A 22,187-nucleotide genomic window follows, 5' to 3' on the forward strand; every position below is an offset into this window, starting at 1 on the left:
AATGCATGAGGCAGGAAAATGGTCAAAAAATTGAGAAATAAGGAGGAGAATGAGGTGTGGCCAGATAGAAAAGGTGACAGTGCAAATCTTTGTTGGATATAAGGTGTAGTCATTGGAGTGGGTGTTTTCTCAACTCATCTGAGCAGTGAACATAGATGAGTGTGACCACATCGAAGTCACTGCCTATAGTGTGTCTTTCTCTTCAGTGTCCTATGAATTCTAAGCTCTTCAGATGAGTAGAGGAAGAGAGTCAGAAGAGATGCCAACCTATAAGCATCTGATGGAGAAGCCAGTTTTGATATTGTGAATTATCTCTGTTTTCCTGTCTGCACAGAGGAAAAGCTCTCCTTTCTTTACCTTACCTCTCCCCTCAAAACATAGCATGTACATACACACACAAATGCACACACTCACGCACACAGACTCCTATACATAGGCAGAGATGTGTGCACAGATTTGGACTGCTTTCAACAGGTTTGAGGGAGCCAAAAGAGAAAGATGAGCTGTGTTCCTGAATGCAGGGAGGTGACACTGAGTGGATAATGTAAGGAGGAAGCATGGAAAAAATAGTCTGGGGTCTCCAAATGGAAAGACATCTGACCGAGTAAGCTTCAAGTTTTTTCAAGTGGACATGGAATCCAAATATCACCAGACTGGGGAGTTTTGGAGGGAGAAGAGTGATGATTTTCCAGATACCTCTCAGAAGTTGCATGAAGAAACATGGTAATAAAGTCCATGACTGACTGAGTCTTGCAATGTAGAGAGCCCATAGGAAACTGGCAAAAGTAATAATGGTCAACAGTGTGGTCAATGTCAAAAGAGTAGGCATTTGACTTTGATGAAAGTAGCAATCTGTGAGATGAAGCTGAATACAGATAAAGAAAATATAAAGACAAAGATTATAATTATAAAAACAGCCAAAAGATCAAGATAAGATTAAAAGAAACAGACTAGAAGCAAAGAGAAAATAGAAAAGGAAGTGACAGTAGGAAGAGGATTACTTCCATAATAAAACTAGATCCAGGGATAGAAGCATAGAAAAATAGATGGAATGAGGTACATACCTAGGGGAATAAATAGAAGAAAGGGGAGGCACACAGAGAACCATGTAGAGAGAGAGTTAAAAGATGAGAGAAAGATGGCAGAATGTAAAAGGAAGAGAAGTGAGGTGGAGAAATTGTGGGATCTGAAATGGCCACAAGACAAAAGCAATGTTGGCACAAAGGGTGGCTCACAGTAGCAGTGAGTTTTCAGGGCAATGTGTGTCCAGGTATCCGTGTCCCCTATAACTCACACAGATTACAAGTTGCCTCGCCCAGGAATTTCATCGACTCCTATGGTTTCAATCAACACCCACAACTTAACAGTTCCTAAGCATACATATCCAGCCCAGCCCTGTCTTCAAAACATCTAAACGCACTCATCCAAATGGAAGGCTGGCCTCTGTCCAAGGTCCTGAAGGTCCTAGCCTTCTCCATTTTAGGTGTCTTTCAAAACCTTCAAACAACATTTCCAAAACTGAGCGCATCGTCTTCTTCCTTAAAACAAATATCTGCTCCTTCAATGTTCTCTGTCTCTAAAACACACTGTTAATTGTCGCATTATTTCACAATGAAATTCTCAAAGTCATCCCTGATAACGTTGTCTCCTCAGTTGATACACCACATCTATAACCTACCTGTATCAGTTCTTCCTTTTAAATGTCTCCGACCTGTCCCTTCATCTCCATTCTCAGTGCTAACACTCTAATCCACATCTATATCACTTCTCACTTGAACTAGGTCTACAGGGTTCTGTTCTAATCTTGTTCCCACCAAATGTATGCTAAGTGATTTAGCTAAATTGATCTTTCAAAACTGCATCTAATTTCCTTTCATTTCCTTTAGTATTAAGTTAGTTCTCCTTCATGTGGCCTCTAAAGTCACTTAACTCAGGGCTCCTGTTTATTTCTCCATCCTCATCATTGCCCTTTATTCTTTCACTTCGTATTCAGACATACTAAACTTCTTGTGGTTACTTGCATTTAATGGATCTAGATCTTTGCACATGCTTCTTCATATTTCAATATGTTTCCTCATTTATTTCTGTGTCAATTCCCTGGTTGCTCATAAGATTGGCAGCCACTATGCTTCAGTAGTCTTGTGCCTGAATTATTATCAGCACCCATCTCAGCACCTGGCACCTGAAAGAGGCTTTGAAAGCTTATTGAATGAGTGAAAAAAAAATTTCACTTCCTATATTCCAACATTTGGAAATTTCTCTGGCAAAATTTACTTTATTATAGTGTTATACAGAATATTTACAAAAACTATTTTAAGAATATCACATAAAGTAAATACAAAAGTAGGTAATAAATGTCATAAATGAATGGATAGGAAAAGCACATAAAGAAAAATGGAAGAACAAAAATACAGATTTGGGGCAAAGAGAAAATGATTCAAGTGAAAAAATAGGTTGAAGAGAAAGGCCAAAGACAATGGGGGAAAAAACGAAGAAAGAGATCTCAGAGGTAGAGAGACCCTTTGGTGGAGGAGTGGGGGAACAGAGGATCATTGGAAGAGAGGAGATACAAATGAAAACTCTTTACAAATCACAATTTAGGAGCAGAGCCGCAAGGACTTGGAAATAAGAAGTGTTCCTGTGTCATGTGTTTTTCAAAAGGTATGTCAAGAGGCCAAGGAACAAGGGGTAAGAGTAGCCAAGCATCTGACATGATGGGTAAGGCAGCCCAAGGATCTTGGGGTGGATATACCCCCACATGGCCCTGGGCTACAGGATGTCAGGAGTCTGAAATCAGAGCTTTCATTTCCTGCTGGACTTGACTCTGAGCACCCTTTGATAAAGAAGGGATTCATCCAAGACCAAATCCCATTCTTTGCATTTGCTTGGCCTGAGCCTTTTGGGAATGACAAGGAGGCAAGAAATCTTTATACAATCATGTTTAACAGGGTGGGCTGGTCGATTTACATGTATGATGTAGTAGAAATAACACTGGTAAAAATGGCAGTATCTCATTTACTCTATTAATATATCAATACTAAAGTATTGGATTTATATAGTGACATCCACCCTTGTCCATGGAATGAAGAAATCCAAGTGTTCTTCAGCTGGTAGATAATAGTGTCACTTTGTCACGACCTTGGAAAAGCCTCGGAAGACAAATGGCCCTGTTACCTGTCAGGAAACCAAGGCCCCAGATAACTATTCTTAAACTCAACATATGTTTTTGAAGGATGCCCTCCCACATGTTATTGACTAACCAGGTGATTTCTCAGTAACTTTTGTAAATAAGATCTTATTTTATTCTCATAAAAAATTTAAAGCCTAAACAGGATAACAGTTGCTATCCCTGGTTTCATGAAAGAGGAAACTGATGTATTGAAGTGATTAAGAGTTTTTTCAAAGTCTCCAAGAAATAAAGGAAGACCTTAGATATCAATCCAGTACTTGTCTGTTTCCTTTAGAAGGAAGACAGAAATGGTACTTAGATCATTATAAACTCAAGCCTTCCACAGTAGGAATTGTCATAAGATTTGTAATTTTTATTTATAAATTATAGTCATCTGACCACCACCTATTACTTTCTAGATACCATGGATATTGGAAACAGTTCTACTTCGGGAAAACACAATGAGAAAATAAGTAAGAGTGAATAAGAATTTACTTGATTTTTATGTTACAAATGAACTGTTTTTTTTTTTTAATGCTAAAGCTTATCATTTTCTATACCTTTCATAAGACAAAAAGTGAATGCCTTTTAAAGTAACTATTTTTTCCAAATGGCCATATCTTCACATTGCCTTTTATTCTGATTTTAAAATGTTTCTTATAAACATTTGTGTATGCCTTCCCAGATTTTTTTCTATGCATGTGTTATCTCAGTTTGGAATATATTGTTATTTCTCTTAATATGGTAATTCTATACCATCTTGCCTTTTAAAATTCATACATCAAAGCTAAACAATAATAGCATTTAACATCTTAATTGAACTATTGCTTTAACATGCACTATCTTCATTTTTAAGGTGCTTGAGCATTCTTCATTTGTTACTGGTCATTTCTTTTTTCTTCTTCATCGAACTCTTTTGTCATAGAGTACTGTGTCGATATTTCCTGTTGTGGTGTTTGGTTGTCTTTCCTTGCGTTGCCAAATGAATATAGAAAAGCCTATCTGATATATGCATTAAATCTTCATCATATATGTTGCTAATATGTTGCCCCATTTGTAATGTTTACACCTATAATCCCATGGGTTTTGCCCCTTTGCTTTTACGTGAGGTGGGAATTTAAAAAATATTCCCTACATTATTACACTGTAACTGAACCACCACTTTAATCACATAGTGCCTTTACCTCTCTATATACTAGATTTTCTTTTGTAATCAAAGGGGCTACAGAAAAGAAAAAAAGAGCTCACAGGTAGTACCATCCTGACGACCCACTGGGGGTGATTTTTAGAATCAGCTTGAGAAGATCCCCCACCTCCTTCCCAAGTTTACTGGAATCTCTGATCAGAAATGCGCTGAGTGTTATATGTAAGTGATGAATCACTAAATTTTATACTTGAAACCAATTTCACTATATATATTAACTAACTAGAACTTAAATAAAAACTTGAAAAAAAATGCATTGAAAATGCATATTAATTTAAGGAGAACAGAAACTTTTACCCACTTACATCTTATTTGATGTTCTTCCGATAAGAATTTTCTTACACTTTTTAAAAAGTCTTATATGGTGTACAAATTTGCTTGTTACTAAGAATATCTTTTTTCCCATTACATAATCCGGAGTGAATTTAAATGAGACAAGGCTCTCAAATCTTTATTTAAATAGGAAATCTGTGGTCATTTTATTACTTACTTGCATGTGAGGAAATCAGAATGCAAAGGATTTTTTTTTCTGATTGAATATAAAAATCTCATAAACACTTATACAGTTTGGGGATCCAGATGTCAGTTAAAATATGATGGCCAATATGAAATTGTTGAATCACTATATTGTGTACCTGAAACTGGTATAACCCTGTATGTTAACTACACTGTATTAAAATTTAAAATTTTTTGAGAGAGAGAGAGAAATCTTAAGCTTCACGCTCAGTGTGGAGCCCAGTGCAGGCTCGATCTCACAACAGTGAGATCATGACCTAAGCCTAAATCAAGAGTCAGTCGCTTAACCTAGTGAGTCACCCAGGTAACCCCAAGCAATTTTCTTTAGTTCACTCCCAAACCTGTAACTCACTACCAGTCACCCTTATCTCGGCAAATGGCAATACATATACTCAGCAGCTTGAACCAAAAATGGACGAATATCTTGAGGAATGAAGGACAGGATCCAGGAATAAATACTTTCTCTTCCATTTCTAAGATGAGCAGCATCAGGACCCAGTTGACCACAGTGGCAACCATCCCCATTGGCTGTCTCTCCTACTCTTTGCCTCTTTCCCATTCTGACTCCCAATCCTTGACACAGTTTCACAAATAAACTTCCTGAACACAAACACTTAACTCAAAATTTGTTTTGGGGAATACCAGGTTAAGACACTCTTATTTCTTTTCTCATTTAGTTCTTTAATCCTTTTGGAGTTGATTTTCTTAGTGTGATATAAGGTAGGGGGGTTAATTTTTTTCCAACGTGGATAACCAGTTGTCCCAGCTTCTCCATATGTAATGTCACATATGGCTTGCATTGAGATGCCATGTGTATATATGGTTTTGTTTGGGGGCTTTCTAGTCTCATCCACTGCTCTATCTAATTCTGCATCACTCTAGTACTGTCACTTAATAATACCTTGATATCTGGTAAAGCAAGTTTCTCTCAACTTGTTTCTTTTTCAAAATTATCTTAGCTATTTTGGGCATTTTCTCTTCCATGTAAATTTTGGTAGCATCTTGTCAAGTTCCTTTGAAAATCCTATTGAATTTTTGTTGAAATTGCTTAGGATGAATTTGGAAAGAACTGACATTTCTAAAACATTGAGTCTTTCAACTCACGAACACGATCCTTCTCACTACTTATGTATTCTGTTTTCTTTTTACATCCTTCATTTATTTATTCAACAAGTATCTATTGCCAAAGCTGCTCAATAGGAACAAAGAAGTGAGCAAAATCTCACTGAACTTACATTCTAGTGGACGGGGGGTATAGACTATACACAAGTAAATAAATATATAATATTTTAGATGTCCCTTATTATTATCCCTTAATATTATTAAGATTATCTCTTAAAATCTCGTCTATTATCCTTTTCTTCACACACCACTCTGGCATCCTTGAACAAACCAAATAATTTTCTGCCTCAGGACCTTTGCACTTGATGTCGACACTACATAAAATGGTTTTCCCCTCAGCTGAAGTGAAGAGAAAATAAAGAGTAATTGAAGGTATAGAGTGACAGAAACTGTGTCTCATATTTTCACTGTAAGCATCTTTGCTGTAGACATCTTTGCTGCAAACATTTTTACTGCATAACTAATTAGCTATAAGGCAATTTTGCCTTAAAAATTTTTTGAAGAACTGGATGGCAGTTTGGTTTTGTTTCTTCACTGACACAGTACTCACATTTTTGTATTATATAAGTCATAGCCCTCATAACGATCTATTCAGTGGTATAGTTTTAAGGCCACATTTCCCACAGAAGTTTGGAATATCCCTCAATAGACATGTAACAATATGCCAAGAACAGTGTAGAAAACTTTCACAACACATTACAAAGCTCAGTTACAGATAAACATCCTAGTATTTGGAAACTGACACCTCTCTTGATGATGAAAGAAATTTTAGTGAAGAAAGAAAAAGTGTAATGCTGAATATGGAGACAAATCAACAAGCAAAGAAATATATATATATATATATATATATATATATATATATTTATTATAATATTATGAACAAAAGACTTTGAAGAAAGGGCTTAGGTATAATCCACAAAATAAAATCAGTTACTTGTGTGTTCAGTGTTGCCATGAACCTGCACTACACATTTTAAATGTATTCGGATATTTTTTTATTTGCCAATAAAGTGTTTTTAATTTTGTTATTCATTTTTCATGTTCCATTTCATCCCTCTTTTATTTTCCACGATTTATCTTTTACAGCAAAATTGCCTTACAGCCAATTAGTTATGCAGCAAAATGTTTGTAGTGAAAACGGTGGGAGCCAAGATGCTTACTGAGCAACAGCCTGGCACAAGCAGAAACATGCATCTTATACGGGGTGGCCAGTTAGAGCCTCACTGACAAACTGAAACATAAGTAGATATTGAGTGGGGTGAAGGAATAAGCCACGGTGCTGAGGCTGAGATGTGCAGGGTCTTTTGAGGAATGTCAAGGAGACCGCTGGCTGGAGAGGTAAAGAGGGGTGAGTGGAAAGTGGTTTTTAAGGTCATATAGACCTCAGAGGCCATAGCAATGACTTTGGATTCTTGTCTCAGTAAGAGGAAAAGACATTGGAGGGGTTTGAGCTAGGGAACGGTAGAATCTCAGTTATGTTTTTAAAGGATTGCTCTGTAGTCCACATGAAGGATAGACTTTAGGCGGGTAGCATGAGAGGTCAGTAAGGAGACTGTTGTAATGATCTAGGCAAGGGGACTGTTGGGCTGGACTAAGCTGGGAGAAGTAGAGGTGTTTGAAAATAGGTGGATTCTGAAAACATGCACACATATAACACACCAACATGTATGTAAGTGTATATTTTTATATATCTTATTTAAAGATATAGAATTACATACTATGTGCAAATATATATAATATGGAAATGTATTTATATAGATAAATATAATATATAATATATAAATATGAATGTGTCATATGTGAAAATATATAAAAATTATAAATTATAAGTAAACTACAGGTAGAATGTGACACATATATAATTAAATATATAAAATATGTCTATAAATTATATAATATATGTAATGTATAAATATATAAATATAAAGTATAAAGCTATTATATATTTATATGACAATGCATACATAAATAATAAATATATATAAAGTTATAAAAGTATATATTTTATACATATAAATGTTACAGTTTATATATTATACATAAATATAAATATACAGTACTATAGTATAATATGTATAGCTTGTATGCATATAAATATGTAATACATTATATATAATATATAAATATAGATAGATAGATAGATAGATAGATAGATAGATAGATAGATAGATAGAAAACTCGCAAATATCCCTGGCCATCTGGACGGCCACACACACGTCTAGGAAAATGCACATGCTCAGGGCTATGCAAAGGCTCAGGAAAGACCTAAGAAAACCCTCAGCTCTAACCTGGAGGCTCTGTTCAAGCCGGAAGTGACAGCTAAGGTGGAATTGTAAACTGCCTAGCTGTGCATTGAAGGCATGCATCGACACAGGCTTTTACAGCCCCTTGACAAATACTGGAAGACTTATCGGTTCTAGCTTTTCAGGGAAATCTCTTTCCAGTCATTAGCTGACCATTAAACTAACTGAGCTGAAACTTCAGGGACCACATGGCAAAATACACAGACTTGACAGAAACAAAGCACAAAATAAGCAACAAAACTCAACAGCAATAGCAACAAACTTTGAGGAAAGGGGGATATCTGATCTCCAGGCTTACTACATATTATTTAAGATGTTAGGTTTTTAAGAAAAAATTATTTGACATGCAAAAAAAAATTTAAAAGGGGCGCCTGGGTGGCGCAGTCGGTTAAGCGTCCGACTTCAGCCAGGTCACGATCTCGCAGTCCGTGAGTTCGAGCCCCGCATCGGGCTCTGGGCTGATGGCTCAGAGTCTGGAGCCTGTTTCCGATTCTGTGTCTCCCTCTCTCTCTGCCCTCCCCCGTTCATGCTCTGTCTCTCTCTGTCCCAAAAATAAAAAAAATAAAATAAAAAAAAAACGTTGAAAAAAAAAATTTAAAAAAAACAACTAAGGGGCGCCTGGGTGGCTCAGTTGGTTAAGGGTCAGACTTCAGCTCAGGTCATGATCTTGCAGTCCATGAGTTCAAGCCCCGTGTCAGGATCTGTGCTAACAGCTCAGAGCCTGGAGCTTGTTTCAGATTCTGTGTCTCCCTCTCTCTCTGACCCTCCCCCGTTCATGCTCTGTCTTTCTCTGTCTCAAAAATAAATAAACGTTAGAGAAAAAAAAAAACACAACTAAGTATGGCCCCGTGCTCAGGAAAAATAGAAACTGTATGTGCGGTAAACCAGATACTGGAATTACTAGACAAAGACTTTAAAGTCAACTATTTTAAACACGCTTAATAAAGTCTTGTAAAAAGTAAGAAAATTATTTCTCTGCAAATAGCAAATATCAACAAAGAAATAGAAATTATAAAAAAGAACCAAATAAAAATTCTGAGATTGAAAAATATGTTTGAAATAAAAGGCAATGAAAAAAAGTGGATGGATTCTGAAAATACATTGTATACTCATATATACATATCCATATATATGTACATAAACAACGAATTTTCATTATTCAGAGTAGATACGTTCTATAAAGTCACCCTAAACACAGAATTAGCTAATACTGAACCATGGCTTCTAGAGGAAATATAGGGTTAGGTTCCTGTGAGCCTCTGGTCACAATATACCAATCAACACATACCTTTGTGTTCTTATGAGTGTTTCTACTTAAAGATATCTTATTTTACATATATATATATATATATATATATATATATATATATGTGTGTGTGTGTGTGTGTGTATTTCATAGCCAATATATGTCATAGCCAATAGCACTAGAACTCCTGCCTGAATGAAGTTTATCTAACACACAGATTTTCTCCATAAGGTGCATCACAATTATTTTGCTTAGGAACAAGAGATCACACAGCAGCACTACACTTGGGGGCAATTTTAAACAACAAAATCACCAGCAAAAACACTACATAAGTGGCAAAGGGACCCTTGTGTACAGAATGAGAGTGGAAGCAAGAAGGTAGAACATGACCTTGCTCCACTTTAGCTGGGAACATGCGCCATCAGCAACTCAAAGGACCCACTGCTCTGTCCCCACCCATGAATGACCATGAAAGTGCCATGAGCCTTGATTTGGGGGTTAAAAATAAGTTTTAGTGAGTGAGTGACTTCACAAATATGGAATCTGTGAATAAACAACTGACTGTATGCATGTATTTTTTTCATTCTTTCCAAAATTAGTGCTTTTTAAAATTAGATAGTGCATAGGTTCTCACAGCAAATATTTTCATTATTGTTATTTGCTAGATAGTCTGCAATTTGGATTTATAAGTCCTCTTTGACCCAAGAATTGTTTTTTTGTTTTTTGTTTTTTTTAAATTTTTTTTCAACCTTTTTAATTTATTTTTGGGACAGAGAGAGACAGAGCATGAACGGGGGAGGGGCAGAGAGAGAGGGAGACACAGAATCGGAAACAGGCTCCAGGCTCGGAGCCATCAGCCCAGAGCCTGACGCGGGGCTCGAACTCACGGACCGTGAGATCGTGACCTGGCTGAAATCGGACGCTTAACTGACTGAGCCACCCAGGCGCCCCGACCCAAGAATTGTTTAAGAAAAGAAAAGTTGGGAAGGGGCGCCTGCGTGGCTCAGTCGGTTAAGTGTCCGACTTCAGCTCAGGTCACGATCTCGCGGTCCGAGAGTTCGAGCCCCACGTCGGGCTCTGGGCTGATGGCTCAGAGCCTGGAGCCTGCTTCCCATTCTGTGTCTCCCTCTCTCTCTGCCCCTCCTCCGTTCATGCTCTGTCTCTGTCTCAAAAATAAATAAAACCTTAAAAAAAAAAAAAGTTGGGAAGAAATGAACATTCTCTATTTTTTGGATATGAAGTTGAATATCAATTAATCATATCAACCCTGTTAAATGTATTATTTGGGCCTTCTTGTTTTGTGCACTTGACCTCTCATTGACTGAGGGAGGTAAAAATAAAGTTGTTACTAGTCGTGTGTTTCTACCTGTTTCTCGTATTTCCGTAATGTCTACTTTCTTAAAACTTTTTGGCCTGAATTATACTTCCTATGATATTAAGATGATGACTCCCTGGTTTCTTTTGTTGATGTAAGCTCAATATACTTTTGCCTATACATTTGTCTTCAACATCTTAAAAATATGTTTTTCCAAGGGTCTCCTATATATGATTCAAAGCTGGAGTTTAGTTTGGAATTCAATCTCAAATTCTTTGTTTAAACAAGTGATTTAAATCCATTTACTTTTATTGATAGGACCAAAATGTGTGGTCTGGTTCCTGTTATGCTAATTTATATTATGTATTCTAGTGTCTTGGATATTAAAAATATCGACATTATCTTCTATGCATTTATGTGCATGTGCGTACTTCTGATAGCTGGGAAGGTTTGCATTTCTGTTCCAGTGGTTACTGTTGGGCACATGGCTGCCTAGCTAGACTAAACCTCTCAACCTTCCCTGTGGTTAGTCCCAGACTTGTGACCAAGTTCTGGCAAAAGGCCCCTGAGCTAAAGAAGTGCAAGCCACTTCTGGGTCTTTCCCTTAAAAGAAATGAATGGTTGAGCTGTACTCATTTCTCATATTTTCATTGGTTAGGAGTAAGTATATACTTGTGATACATAGGAATGTTTATATTTTTGTTCTAGTGGTTACTCTTAGCATTACTTTCATATACCTTCCTTTTATATACCCTCTGTACTGTATTAGACAGTACCCATTAATTTCAGTCCCCCCAAATTGATAAATTAAGCATGTGCCCTATTTCTCTGTCCACTCTTCCTTTCCCATCCAAGTTTAGATCATGATTTTCTTTTTCTTTTTTTTTCCTTTGATGTCAAATAGTATTTTTTTTAATTCTAGTGTAGTTAACATACAGTGTTATGTTAGTTTCAGGTGTGATTCAATAATTCTATACATTACTTAGTGCTCATCATGATAAGTTTACCCTAAATCCCCTTCACCTGTTTCACCCACCCACCCCACCTCCTCTCTGGTAACCACCAGTTTGTTCTCTGTAGTTAAGAGTCTGTTTTTTGGTTTGTCTCTTTTTTGTTATTGTTCATTTGCTTTGTTTCTTAAATTCCACAAAAGAGTGAAATCATAAGGTATTTGTCTTTCTCTGATTGATTTATTTTGCTTAGCATTCTATTCTCCAGATCCATCATGATGTTACCCTTATGTTTATCTTTCAGCCCTTTTAATTTTTTTAATGTTTATTCATTTTTGAAGGAGAGAGAGACAGAGCATGAATGGGGGGAGGGGCAGAGAGAGAGAGGGAGACACAGAACCCGAAGCAGGCTCCAGGCTCTGAGATGTTAGCACGGAGCCCGACCCGGGGCTCCTACTCATGAACCATGAGATCACTACCTGAGCCAAAGTCAGACACTTAGCCAACTGAGCCACCCAGGCACCCCTAGCTTTCTGCTCTTAAATGTTTTTTATATTACTCCTTGATTTGCCCAAATAACATGCTGTGACCCCACCAGTCAATGATCCTACTCTACCACCCATATTTCCCCCTTCCTCACACATTTTTTTTGCTGTTATATCATTTCTACATTGTCAGGGCACGTATGTTTAACATTCTGGTCTGTCACCTCACTCACCACTTTTATTGTAATTCTTTTGCCAAAATTCTTCCTGTCTCATCTTGATTTGCTGAAGTGAATCCCCTAGTAGTTTTCTCAATAATTACTCCCAGGAACAACCTTCTCGGAATTTCCCTGTTTAGAAGTATTTGGTTTTGTTTTTCACATGTGAAAAATAATTTACTCACTATTTCTAGAAGCATCTTGTAGATTTTTCTCCATTTTTCCTGTGGCATTAGGTGTTACTGGAGAAAATTCTATAGCCAATAAGATCCCCACCCTTGAAAATGACTTGACATTTTTGTCTACAATGCCCATTCCATTCTTTCTTTATCTTTAAAGTCCAGTAAATTTGCTGGACTATATCTCAGGGTTGGTGGTTTGGAGTCAATTTTCTTTGCTACAGGGTGAAAATACATGTACTTATGATATGTATATTCCATTTCTTGTTATGATTTCAAAAACTTTGCTCTTGAATTTATCTTGAAGTACTTCTATTATTTTGAATTTCTTCTTAGGAAGTCTGCTGACTTGTTCACTATCTTCCATTGGTTATTTTTTTCTAATATTTCTTAATTGTTCTTATACTTCCTGTTTCCTTTTGTTTCTTTTTTTTTTTTTTACAAATCTATGTTCTTCGTTTTAATTTCTGAAACATCTAATCTCGTTTATCCCCTTCTAAATTTGTCTTCATTTCTCTGATTTTTTTCTACTTATTTCTTAAGTTCTTGTTGTTATAAACATGGATTATATCTTTAGCTTTTCAAGGCAAACCCCAAAACCCAGGACATATACTTGTGATTTCTGATACCTACTTTTCCTTGATCCTTCTGACAGTCCCCCTCTTCTCTGTCAGCCCCTATCCAACTTCAGCTGCCTTTTGCATTATCTTTATTGTGAATGAGAAACCCTCATGTGAATAGGTAAAAGTATACAGTAAATGACCAGTACTGTATAAATCTAGGTTGTGTTTGCTGCTATTTTTGTTTTCAGTGTAATGACAACCAAGATAGTATGTTAGTAGCTGGAGATTTAGCACTACAAAAGTGGAGTGAAAACTTAAAAATAAAATGCTTGAAGGTAACTGGCATGTAAATCTTGTAAATTTCTGTTTATAATTCTAAAGGATTATTTTCTTTTCTTTTTGAAGGAAAAAAGAGAAGATATAAATGTAAAAAAAGCAGTCTCAGAAAAGGCACAGGTAAATCTGTGAATTCACACGTGTGCGCTACTGCAACTCTGATATTCCTTCCAGACCTTTCTTTGCTGCACCTCTGAAATCTCCAATGGGCTTCATAAATAATGAATTTTTTAGAGTACAGGCTAAGCTGTTGTAACAAAGAGAGCCCAAAATACAGTGGTCTAAGCCACATAATTTATTTCTCTTTCATCAAACAGTCCAGAAATGGGAGGAAGAACCTGCCTTCCTCAACACATAGTTTCCCTCTCTGGGTCCAAGAAATCAGGTCTAACCAGACCTTTGTCTCCCAACCAGTGGGAATGGGAAAAATGGGCAGAGAAATCACCTATCTATTTCTTTTAATGGAAAGATCCAGAGTCTTCTCCTCACATCCTATTGCCCAAAACTTACTCACATGGCCAGCGCTAGCTGCCAGTGAGGCCAAGAAATATAATCTCTAGTCAGGCAGCCATGGGTTCAGCTGTAACTCTATTTCTATGAAAGGAGGAGAGAATGATCATGGGAGACAATAGCAATCTGCTACTTGCCCTTCACGTTTTCGTCCAAAGTCACTGACTTCCTCACATATGGAGGAAAACTCAGATTATTGATTCAAACCTGGCCTTCTTGGCACCTGAGACTCTTTGGCAAGAATAGGAGCTAGAACCTGAATATAGCACAGAGCTACATGGTCAGAGACAAACTAGCCCTGAATGGGAAATGAGGCACCAAGAGAAAATGTTGGAAATGTTTGCTGTAACTAATGAACACACCCCTCAACAGAATGAGGGGAAACAGACAGAGGGAACTTGAATCAGTTAAGCAGAAGCTAGAGTCCTGGTATCACATCAGATCTAAGCCTGGGAAACAGTTACTTAAACCAAGCTCAATCAGAGCATACGCCATACTGTGTTCATGCAGCAGAGGATGAAAAAAAATGAGTGGCACTTCATTCTCTGCATCCAGCTTTGCAATTGTTTCTTTCCATTGTGTTCCTCCTTTCTTTCCTCATCTTATTCTCCTTTCTTTTCTTTCTTTTTTTTTAATATGAACTGTATTGTCAAACTGGCTTCCATATAACTCCCTGAGTTTATCCCAACAGGTGCCCATCACCCACCCTCCCCACCCTCCCACCCCCCATCAACCCCCAGTTTATTCTCAGTTTTTAAGAGTCTCTTATGATTTGCCTCCCTCCCTCTCTAACTTTTTTTCCCTTCCCCTCCCCCATGGTCTTCTGTTAAGTTTCTCAGGACCCACATAAGAGTGAAAACGTATGGTATCTGTCCTTTCTTTTCTCTTTCCCAATCCTGTTCTACTTATGTTCCTCTTATAGAGTACATTTCTTTTTCTTCATTCTTTAACATCAGATCCTATGAAATACTGCTACTAAGCTGATATGGCACATAGAGGTGGCAGGGTATTTCTTGTGGAGTCAAAACATATTTGGATATATTTTGTTTCCTTTCCATTTCTTCTGATTATTTCTGTCATCTCATCGTTATATATATAACATAACTGAACTCCTCCCATTTCATATGTATGTAATACATGCCTATATTTATGTAAACAATATAAATAAAATATAAACATATGAATAAATATATACATATATTTCTACTGTCTCTATCATTTTACCTCCATACTTGCCTACCTTACTTATTTCTTAGGTTACACTTACCCAGGTCCCAGATTTTGTTCTTCTGAGTTTTTGTGAAACCTCTCTGTCTTGCCTGCTTTGTTAAAATGTTGGAGTTGGTAGTTTAAGCACAAATCACCTTTGTTCCTTCTACTTCTTTTCAAAATTGTTCTCTGAAATCGTTCTCTTCTTGTCCCAAGACGAAGTCGTAGGTAAGATTTGGAGTTGTGCTCATCCTTTTGGGCAGCGGTGATATTCTCATACAATGTTAAAAAGCCTGAACTGATATAATATTACAACTGGAAAGCATGTAGTGAAGAAGTTGGGTGAGACCAGCTGCTTCTTTTATGCATACTCTTATCTAACCCTACTCAGTATCTATGTTTTCAGCTAATTCAAGTTGTGGAAGAGGGGGAGAAGGAAGAAGCAGGAATAGCCTTCTTATGATCAATTCTTCCTGTCTTCCAGATATGGAGGATGCATGAGCCACGTTTGTGGGCTCTTTAAAGAACTCCTCTTTAAGAGAATCTGTCCATGAAAGTTCCTCTAAAACAGGAGCTGAGTGCTTACCACTTCCCCCTTAGAGGAGGTCCACACCCCTGCTGAGTTCATCCTATCTTTCTGGACAGAATATCTTTCAAGAAAAGCTAATTGAGCTCCTCCTTTCCCCAGAGAGGGCCATGAGAATCATGTCTTCTTATGGTCCTACTGTCAGTGGGTGTGCAGCTGGTTCCCCACACAGTCACCCTACCTAGATTGATTATATTCCCTAGGCTATAATTTTTATGCCTGTGACTTAGCCCTTCCATAATGGAAGGCTGTGTCTCCCACTCTCCTTCATACATTTTCCTCATCCCCCACCTCCTCCCCTTTGGCATCAGTTTGTTCTCTATATTTATAGATCTGTTTCTGCTTTTTTATTGTTTATTCATTTGTTTTATTCTTTATATTTCACATGTAAGTGAAATTATATGGTGTTTTTCTTTCTCTATTTGACTTATTTAGTATTATACCTACTAAGTCCATCCATGTTGTCACCAATGGCAAGATCTTATCCTTTTTTATGGCTGAGTAATATTCCAACACACACACACACACACACACACACACACACACACACCATCTTCTTTATCTACTCGTCTGTAAATGAAAACTTCAATTGCTTCCATAGTTTGGCTATTGTAAATAATGCTGCAACAAGAATAGGAATGCATACTTCTTTTTGAATTAGAATTTTTTTTTTTCCTTTGGGTAAATACCCAGTAGTGGGATTACTGGATTATATGTTATGTCTATTTTTAATTTTTTGAGGAACCTCCATATTATTTTCCACAGTGGCTGCACAAATTTACATTCCCACCAACAGTGCACAAGAATTCTTTTGTCTCCACATCCTCACCAACACTTTTTGTTTCCTGTCTTTTTGATTCTAACCATTCTGACAGGTATAATGTGGTATCTCCTTGTGGTTTGGATTTCCATTTCCCTGATAATTAGTGATGTCGAGCATCTTTCATGTGTCTGTTGGTCATCTGTATGGTGGTTTTTTTTGGAAAAAATGTCTATTCATATCCTCTACCAATTTTTAACCATTTTTTATGAATTGTGTAACTTCTTTATATATTTTACCCCTTACTGGATATATCATTTGTGAATATCTTCTCTCATTCAGTAGGTTGCCTTTTAATTTTGTTGATGGTTTCCTTCACTATGCAAAAGTTTTATTTTGGTATAGTCCCAATAGTTCATTTTGGCTTTTATTTCCCTTGCTTGAGGAGCAAGATCTAGAAGAATGTTACTGAGGCTGAGGTCAAAGACATTACCACCTGTGTTTTCTTCTAGGAATTTTATGTTTTCAAGTCTCAATTTAAGTCTTCAATTCATTTTGTTTTTGTATATAGTGTAAGAAAGTGGTCCAGTTTCATTCCTTTGCATGTAGCTGTTCAGTTTTCCTAGGACCATTTGTTGAAGACACTGTCTTTTTCCCATTGCATATTCTTTCCTCCTTTGCCATAAATTAATTGGCCATACTAGTGTGGCTCTCTATTCTGTTCCATTGACTGTGCATCGGTTTCTATGCCATTACCGTACTATTTTGATTACTACCACTTTGTAATATATTTTGAAATTGGGGTGTGTTATACCTCCAGCTTTATTCTTCTTTCTCAGGATTGCTTTGGCTATTTGGGGTCTCTTGTGGTTCCATACAAATTCTAGTATTATTTGTTGTAGTTCTGTGAAAAATGTTGTTGGTATTTTGATAGAGACTGCATTGAACCTCTGTTTTGATTACTCTGGACATTTTGATATTTATTTATCCATGAGCATGGAATATCTTTGGATTTGTTTGCATCATCTTCAATTTCTTTCATCAATGTTTTATAGTTTTTAAAGTACTGGTCTTTCATCCCCTTGGTTAAGTTTATTCCTAGGTATTTTGTTATATTTGGTGCAATTGCAAATGGAATTCTTTTTAGAGAGAGAGAGAGGGTGGGAGAGAAGGGCAGAGGAACATAGAGAGTCCCAAGCAGGCTCCATGGTCAGTGCAGAGCCTGACATGAGGCCACATCCCACAACTCTGGGTTCATGACCTGAGCAGAAATCAAGAGTCAGGTGCTCAACTGACTGAACCACTCAGGTGCCCCCGGAATTGGTTTCTTAATGTCTCTTTCTGCTACTTCATTATTAGTGTATAGAAATGCAACAGATTTATGCACATTACTTTTGTATCCTATAACTTTACAGAATTCATTTATTCCTTCTAATAGTTTTTCTGTGGAGTGTTTAGGGTTTTCTATATATAGTATCATATCAACTGTAAATAGTGATAGTTTAACTTCTTCCTTACCAATTTTTATGTCTTTTATTTCTTTTTCTTGTCTGACTGCTGTGGCTAGCACTTCCAGTACAATATTGAATAAAAGAGGTAGGAGTGAACATCCTTGTCTTATTCCTGATCTTAAAAGAAAAGCTCTCAGTTTTTCACCATGGAGTATGATGTTAGCTGTGGGTTTTTCACATATGGCCTTTATTATGCTGAGTTACATTCCCTCCAAACCTGTTTTGTTGAGAGTTTTTATCATGAACGATGTTGAATTCTGTCAAATGCATTTTCTGCCTCTATTGAAATGATCATATGATTTCTATCTTTCATTCTGTTGTTGTGGTACATCATATTGATTTGCAAATATTGAGTCATCTTTGCATTTCTAGAATAAATTCCACTGGTCATGGTGAATGGTCCTTTTGATGTATTGTTGATTGCAGTCTGCTAATAATTTGTTGAGGATTTTTGTATCTATGTTCATCAGGGATACTAGCCTGTAGTTTTTTTTTTTTCTTTCTTTCTTTCTTTCTTTCTTTCTTTCTTTCTTTCTTTCTGTTTTTTTAATTAAAACATTTTCAATATTTATTTATTTTGGGGAGAGCACAAGCAGGGGAGGGGCAGAGAGAGGGGGACAGAGGATCTGAAGCAGGCTCTGTGCTGACAGGCCAACAGCAGTGAGACTGATGTGGGGCTCAAACTCATGAACCATTAGATCATGACTTGAGCTGAAGTCAGATGCTCAACTGACTGAGCCACCTAGGTGCCCCTCTTCCATCCTTCCGTCCTTCCTTCCTTCCTTCCTTTCTTGCTTTCTTGCATTCTTGTGGTCTTTGTCTGGTTTTGGTATAAGGGTAATGCTGGCCTCATAGAAAGTAATTGGAAGCTTTCCTTCCTCTTCTATTTTTTTTTTAATTTTTTTTTTCAACGTTTATTTATTTTTGGGACAGAGAGAGACAGAGCATGAACGGGGGAGGGGCAGAGAGAGAGGGAGACACAGAATCGGAAACAGGCTCCAGGCTCTGAGCCATCAGCCCAGAGCCTGACGCGGGGCTCGAACTCACGGACCGCGAGATCGTGACCTGGCTGAAGTCGGACGCTTCACCGACTGCGCCACCCAGGCGCCCCTTTCCTCTTCTATTTTTTGAAATAGTTTGAGAAGGATAGGCATTAACTCTTCTTTAATGTTTGGTAGAATTCACCTGTGAATCCATCTGGTCCTGGACTTTGGGGGATTTTTTTGATTGTCAATTCCATTTCATTACTAGTAACTTGCCTGTTTGGATTTTCTATTTCTTCCTAATTCAAATTTTGGAAGATTGTATGTTTCTAGAAATTTATGCATTTCTTGTAGGTTGTCCAATATGTTGGCATATAATTTTTTTGTAGCATTCTCTTATAATCCTTTGTATCTCTGTGGTGTTGGTTCTTATTTCTCCTCTTTCACTTCTGATGTTGTGTCCTCTCTTTTTTTTCTTAATGAGTCTGGCTAAATTTTTTAAATCTTTTTAAAGAACTATCTCTTTGTTTCATTGATATGTTCTATTTTGTGGTCTCTATTTCATTTATTGCTGGTCTGGTCTTTATTATTTCTTTCCTTCTGCTAACCTTGGGCTTTGTTTATTCTTTTTCTAGTTCCTTTAGGTGTAAGGTTAGATTATGTATTTGAGATGTTTCTTGTTTCTTGAGGTATTCTTGTATCAATATAAATTTCCCTCTTAGAACCATTTTTGCTGTGTCCCAAGGATTTGAGACTGTTGTGTTTTCATATTCATTTGTTTCTATGTATTTTTTAAATTTCTTCTTTGATTTCTTCATTTACCTATTGGATGTTTAGCAATATTTTTATATTTTTGTTTTCTCAGTGAGGAGATACAAACGTAGAATCCAAAATCTGAGTAACAGAGCTCCAAGGAAAAGAGGCAGACCAAAAGGTAAAAAAAAAAGATGTAAAATATGTATGCATTTTCCATTTTCAGTAACTAAACATCTAAATTTTCATGCTTTATTCTATGTTTTTAACAACCTACTTCCCTATTGCTTTATGTAGCTGTACTATTGAGAAATACATCAGATTTAGTCAATTTCCAAAATGTGACAGGGAGAGAAAGATGGCAACACCACAAAAAAGTAATTTGGTGGTGAATCTGCAATCAGAAACTGGGGCCCAAGTGCCACTGCAGTGCTGCCTCTACTGAGCTGATAGCTTTTCAGCTTAGAAGTCGTTTTAGCCATAAAACACTATGTCACTCACAAATGATGTAGCTGTCCTTCCTCATGTCCCATGACCTTGAGGTAATCATGTGAGCTTGAGTGTGTCACTCTCTCCCTTCTGCCTCAGTTTCCTTATCTATAAAGTAAGATAAATAGTAATAGACTCACTGCCTTCCAAGGCCCATCTCAACCTCACATACAGCTTTATATCCTGTGATTTTGATGAAAGGAGAGTCTAGCTCACACACTAGTCCCAAGAGGACTTAGACGTAGAGAAACTGAGAGCAAGAGAATGCATGTTTGCCAATAATGGCTACTACTCAACACACTCAGACAGTAGCTAGGGCTGGGGTTTAAGTTTGGCCACCTATGGGAAAGGAGAGGACAGACAGCACGGAGAAAGCAGAGAGAGCTTTCTCATGGGACAGTGGGCCTTGACCCTTGCAAGAAAAGAGAGAAGGGGCGGGGGGGAGGAGGAAGGAAGGGAGGTAGATTGAGTCAGAACTGGCTAGTTTTCCTGGGCAAACCTACCACTTCATCATCACAAGTGACAGGAAAGGGCTGTTCCACAGAGAGCCACACTTGTGGGTTGGCTTTTGTCACCTGGCCACCATACTAACTACCATACTTGGCACAATCATGTTCTTTGGAACTGATCAATGTAGAGCAATTTTTAAAGAAAGTTTTATTTATTTATTTATTTATTTATTTATTTATTTATTTGAGGTCTACGTGTTACTTATTTTACATCTCTTGAATCTTTAGTATCAAGAGCTATGCTTATGATTCCTTTATGAAGGTTTGGGAATCTCTCCTCTCTATGCACCTCCATAAAATCTTGATAAACTTCCTTAGGGTGATACTTTGTAGAGTAGAACATGCTTGATCTTGGGATGTGATTCCTCTTAGAATAGGCATCATCAATAAATATCTCCTGGGTCCATTGTATCTTGATGAGTTTTTAAAAACCCTTTGTTATAGCAAAGGCCCCCAAAATGAAGGCTTTTTGTGCTTGGTTGAAGAAAAAGATTCCTTTCCAGCCTCATCTGATCATAGTCTGCTTAAAGGAAAGACCAGATGGTTGAGTATCTGGAGGAGATTTTATCCTGGACCCTGAACCACCCAAATTAGTACCCCAGGATTCCAGCCATGGGCACAGACCTTTAGAAAGAAAAAGCATCCAGGTGTGTCCCTGCCCTCAACATTCAAACACTTTTGAATAATGGTAGATACAAATATGCACATGGACATGACTCAATCTTTTTTGGGACACAATCAACACATAAATTAGATACTACATTCTTCTGGGACATCTTTTAAATCAACCCTTTGTGCTATCACTACCTACACCTTTTAGAATTTGGGCATCAGTTTCTAGAAGTTCCCTTTCATTGGGTTAGTTCTGAACTCCTTGATCCTTTTTGCCACCACTTTCAACACAAAAATCTTCTTTCAAGTTTGGAGTTTGGGGCAGCTATCTACTTGTAGAATCCACCATGTGATCTCTCTTGAGACCTTATATTCTGCCTTTTAAAAACATATCTAATTTATTGTCAAGTTAGCTAACATACAGCGTATATAGTGTGCTCTTGGCTTTGGGAGTAGATACCCATGATTCATCACTTCCATACAACATCCAGTGCTCATCCCAACAAGTGCCCTCCTCAATGCCCATCACCCATTTTCCCCTCTCCCCTTCCCCCAATCGACCCTCAGTTTGTTCTCTGTATTTAAGAGTCTCTTATTGTTTGCCTCCCTCTCTTTTTGAAGCTATTTTTCCCCTTCCCCTCCCCCAAAGGAAGTCTTCA

The 22,187-nt window shown here is 37.3% G+C and overlaps 1 protein-coding gene across 4 annotated transcripts in view; it reads left to right on the top strand.

The window, feature by feature from the left end:
* SP100 (SP100 nuclear antigen) overlaps positions 1-22,187 on the top strand; it is a 100,370-nt gene that overhangs the window by 59,337 nt on the left and 18,846 nt on the right. For 2 of the 4 annotated variants that reach the window (XM_043578130.1, XM_043578128.1), the window contains 4 exons: positions 2,602-2,661; positions 3,589-3,642; positions 13,676-13,726; positions 20,031-20,099. In XM_043578130.1, the coding sequence (XP_043434065.1) occupies positions 2,602-2,661; positions 3,589-3,642; positions 13,676-13,726; positions 20,031-20,099 (234 nt within the window). The remainder of the gene's footprint in view (positions 1-2,601; positions 2,662-3,588; positions 3,643-13,675; positions 13,727-20,030; positions 20,100-22,187) is intronic. The other 2 variants (XM_043578131.1, XM_043578129.1) reach the window with 1 other exon arrangement.

The sequence above is a fragment of the Prionailurus bengalensis genome, chromosome C1, assembly GCF_016509475.1.
Source record: "Prionailurus bengalensis isolate Pbe53 chromosome C1, Fcat_Pben_1.1_paternal_pri, whole genome shotgun sequence".
NCBI lineage: Eukaryota > Metazoa > Chordata > Mammalia > Carnivora > Felidae > Prionailurus > Prionailurus bengalensis.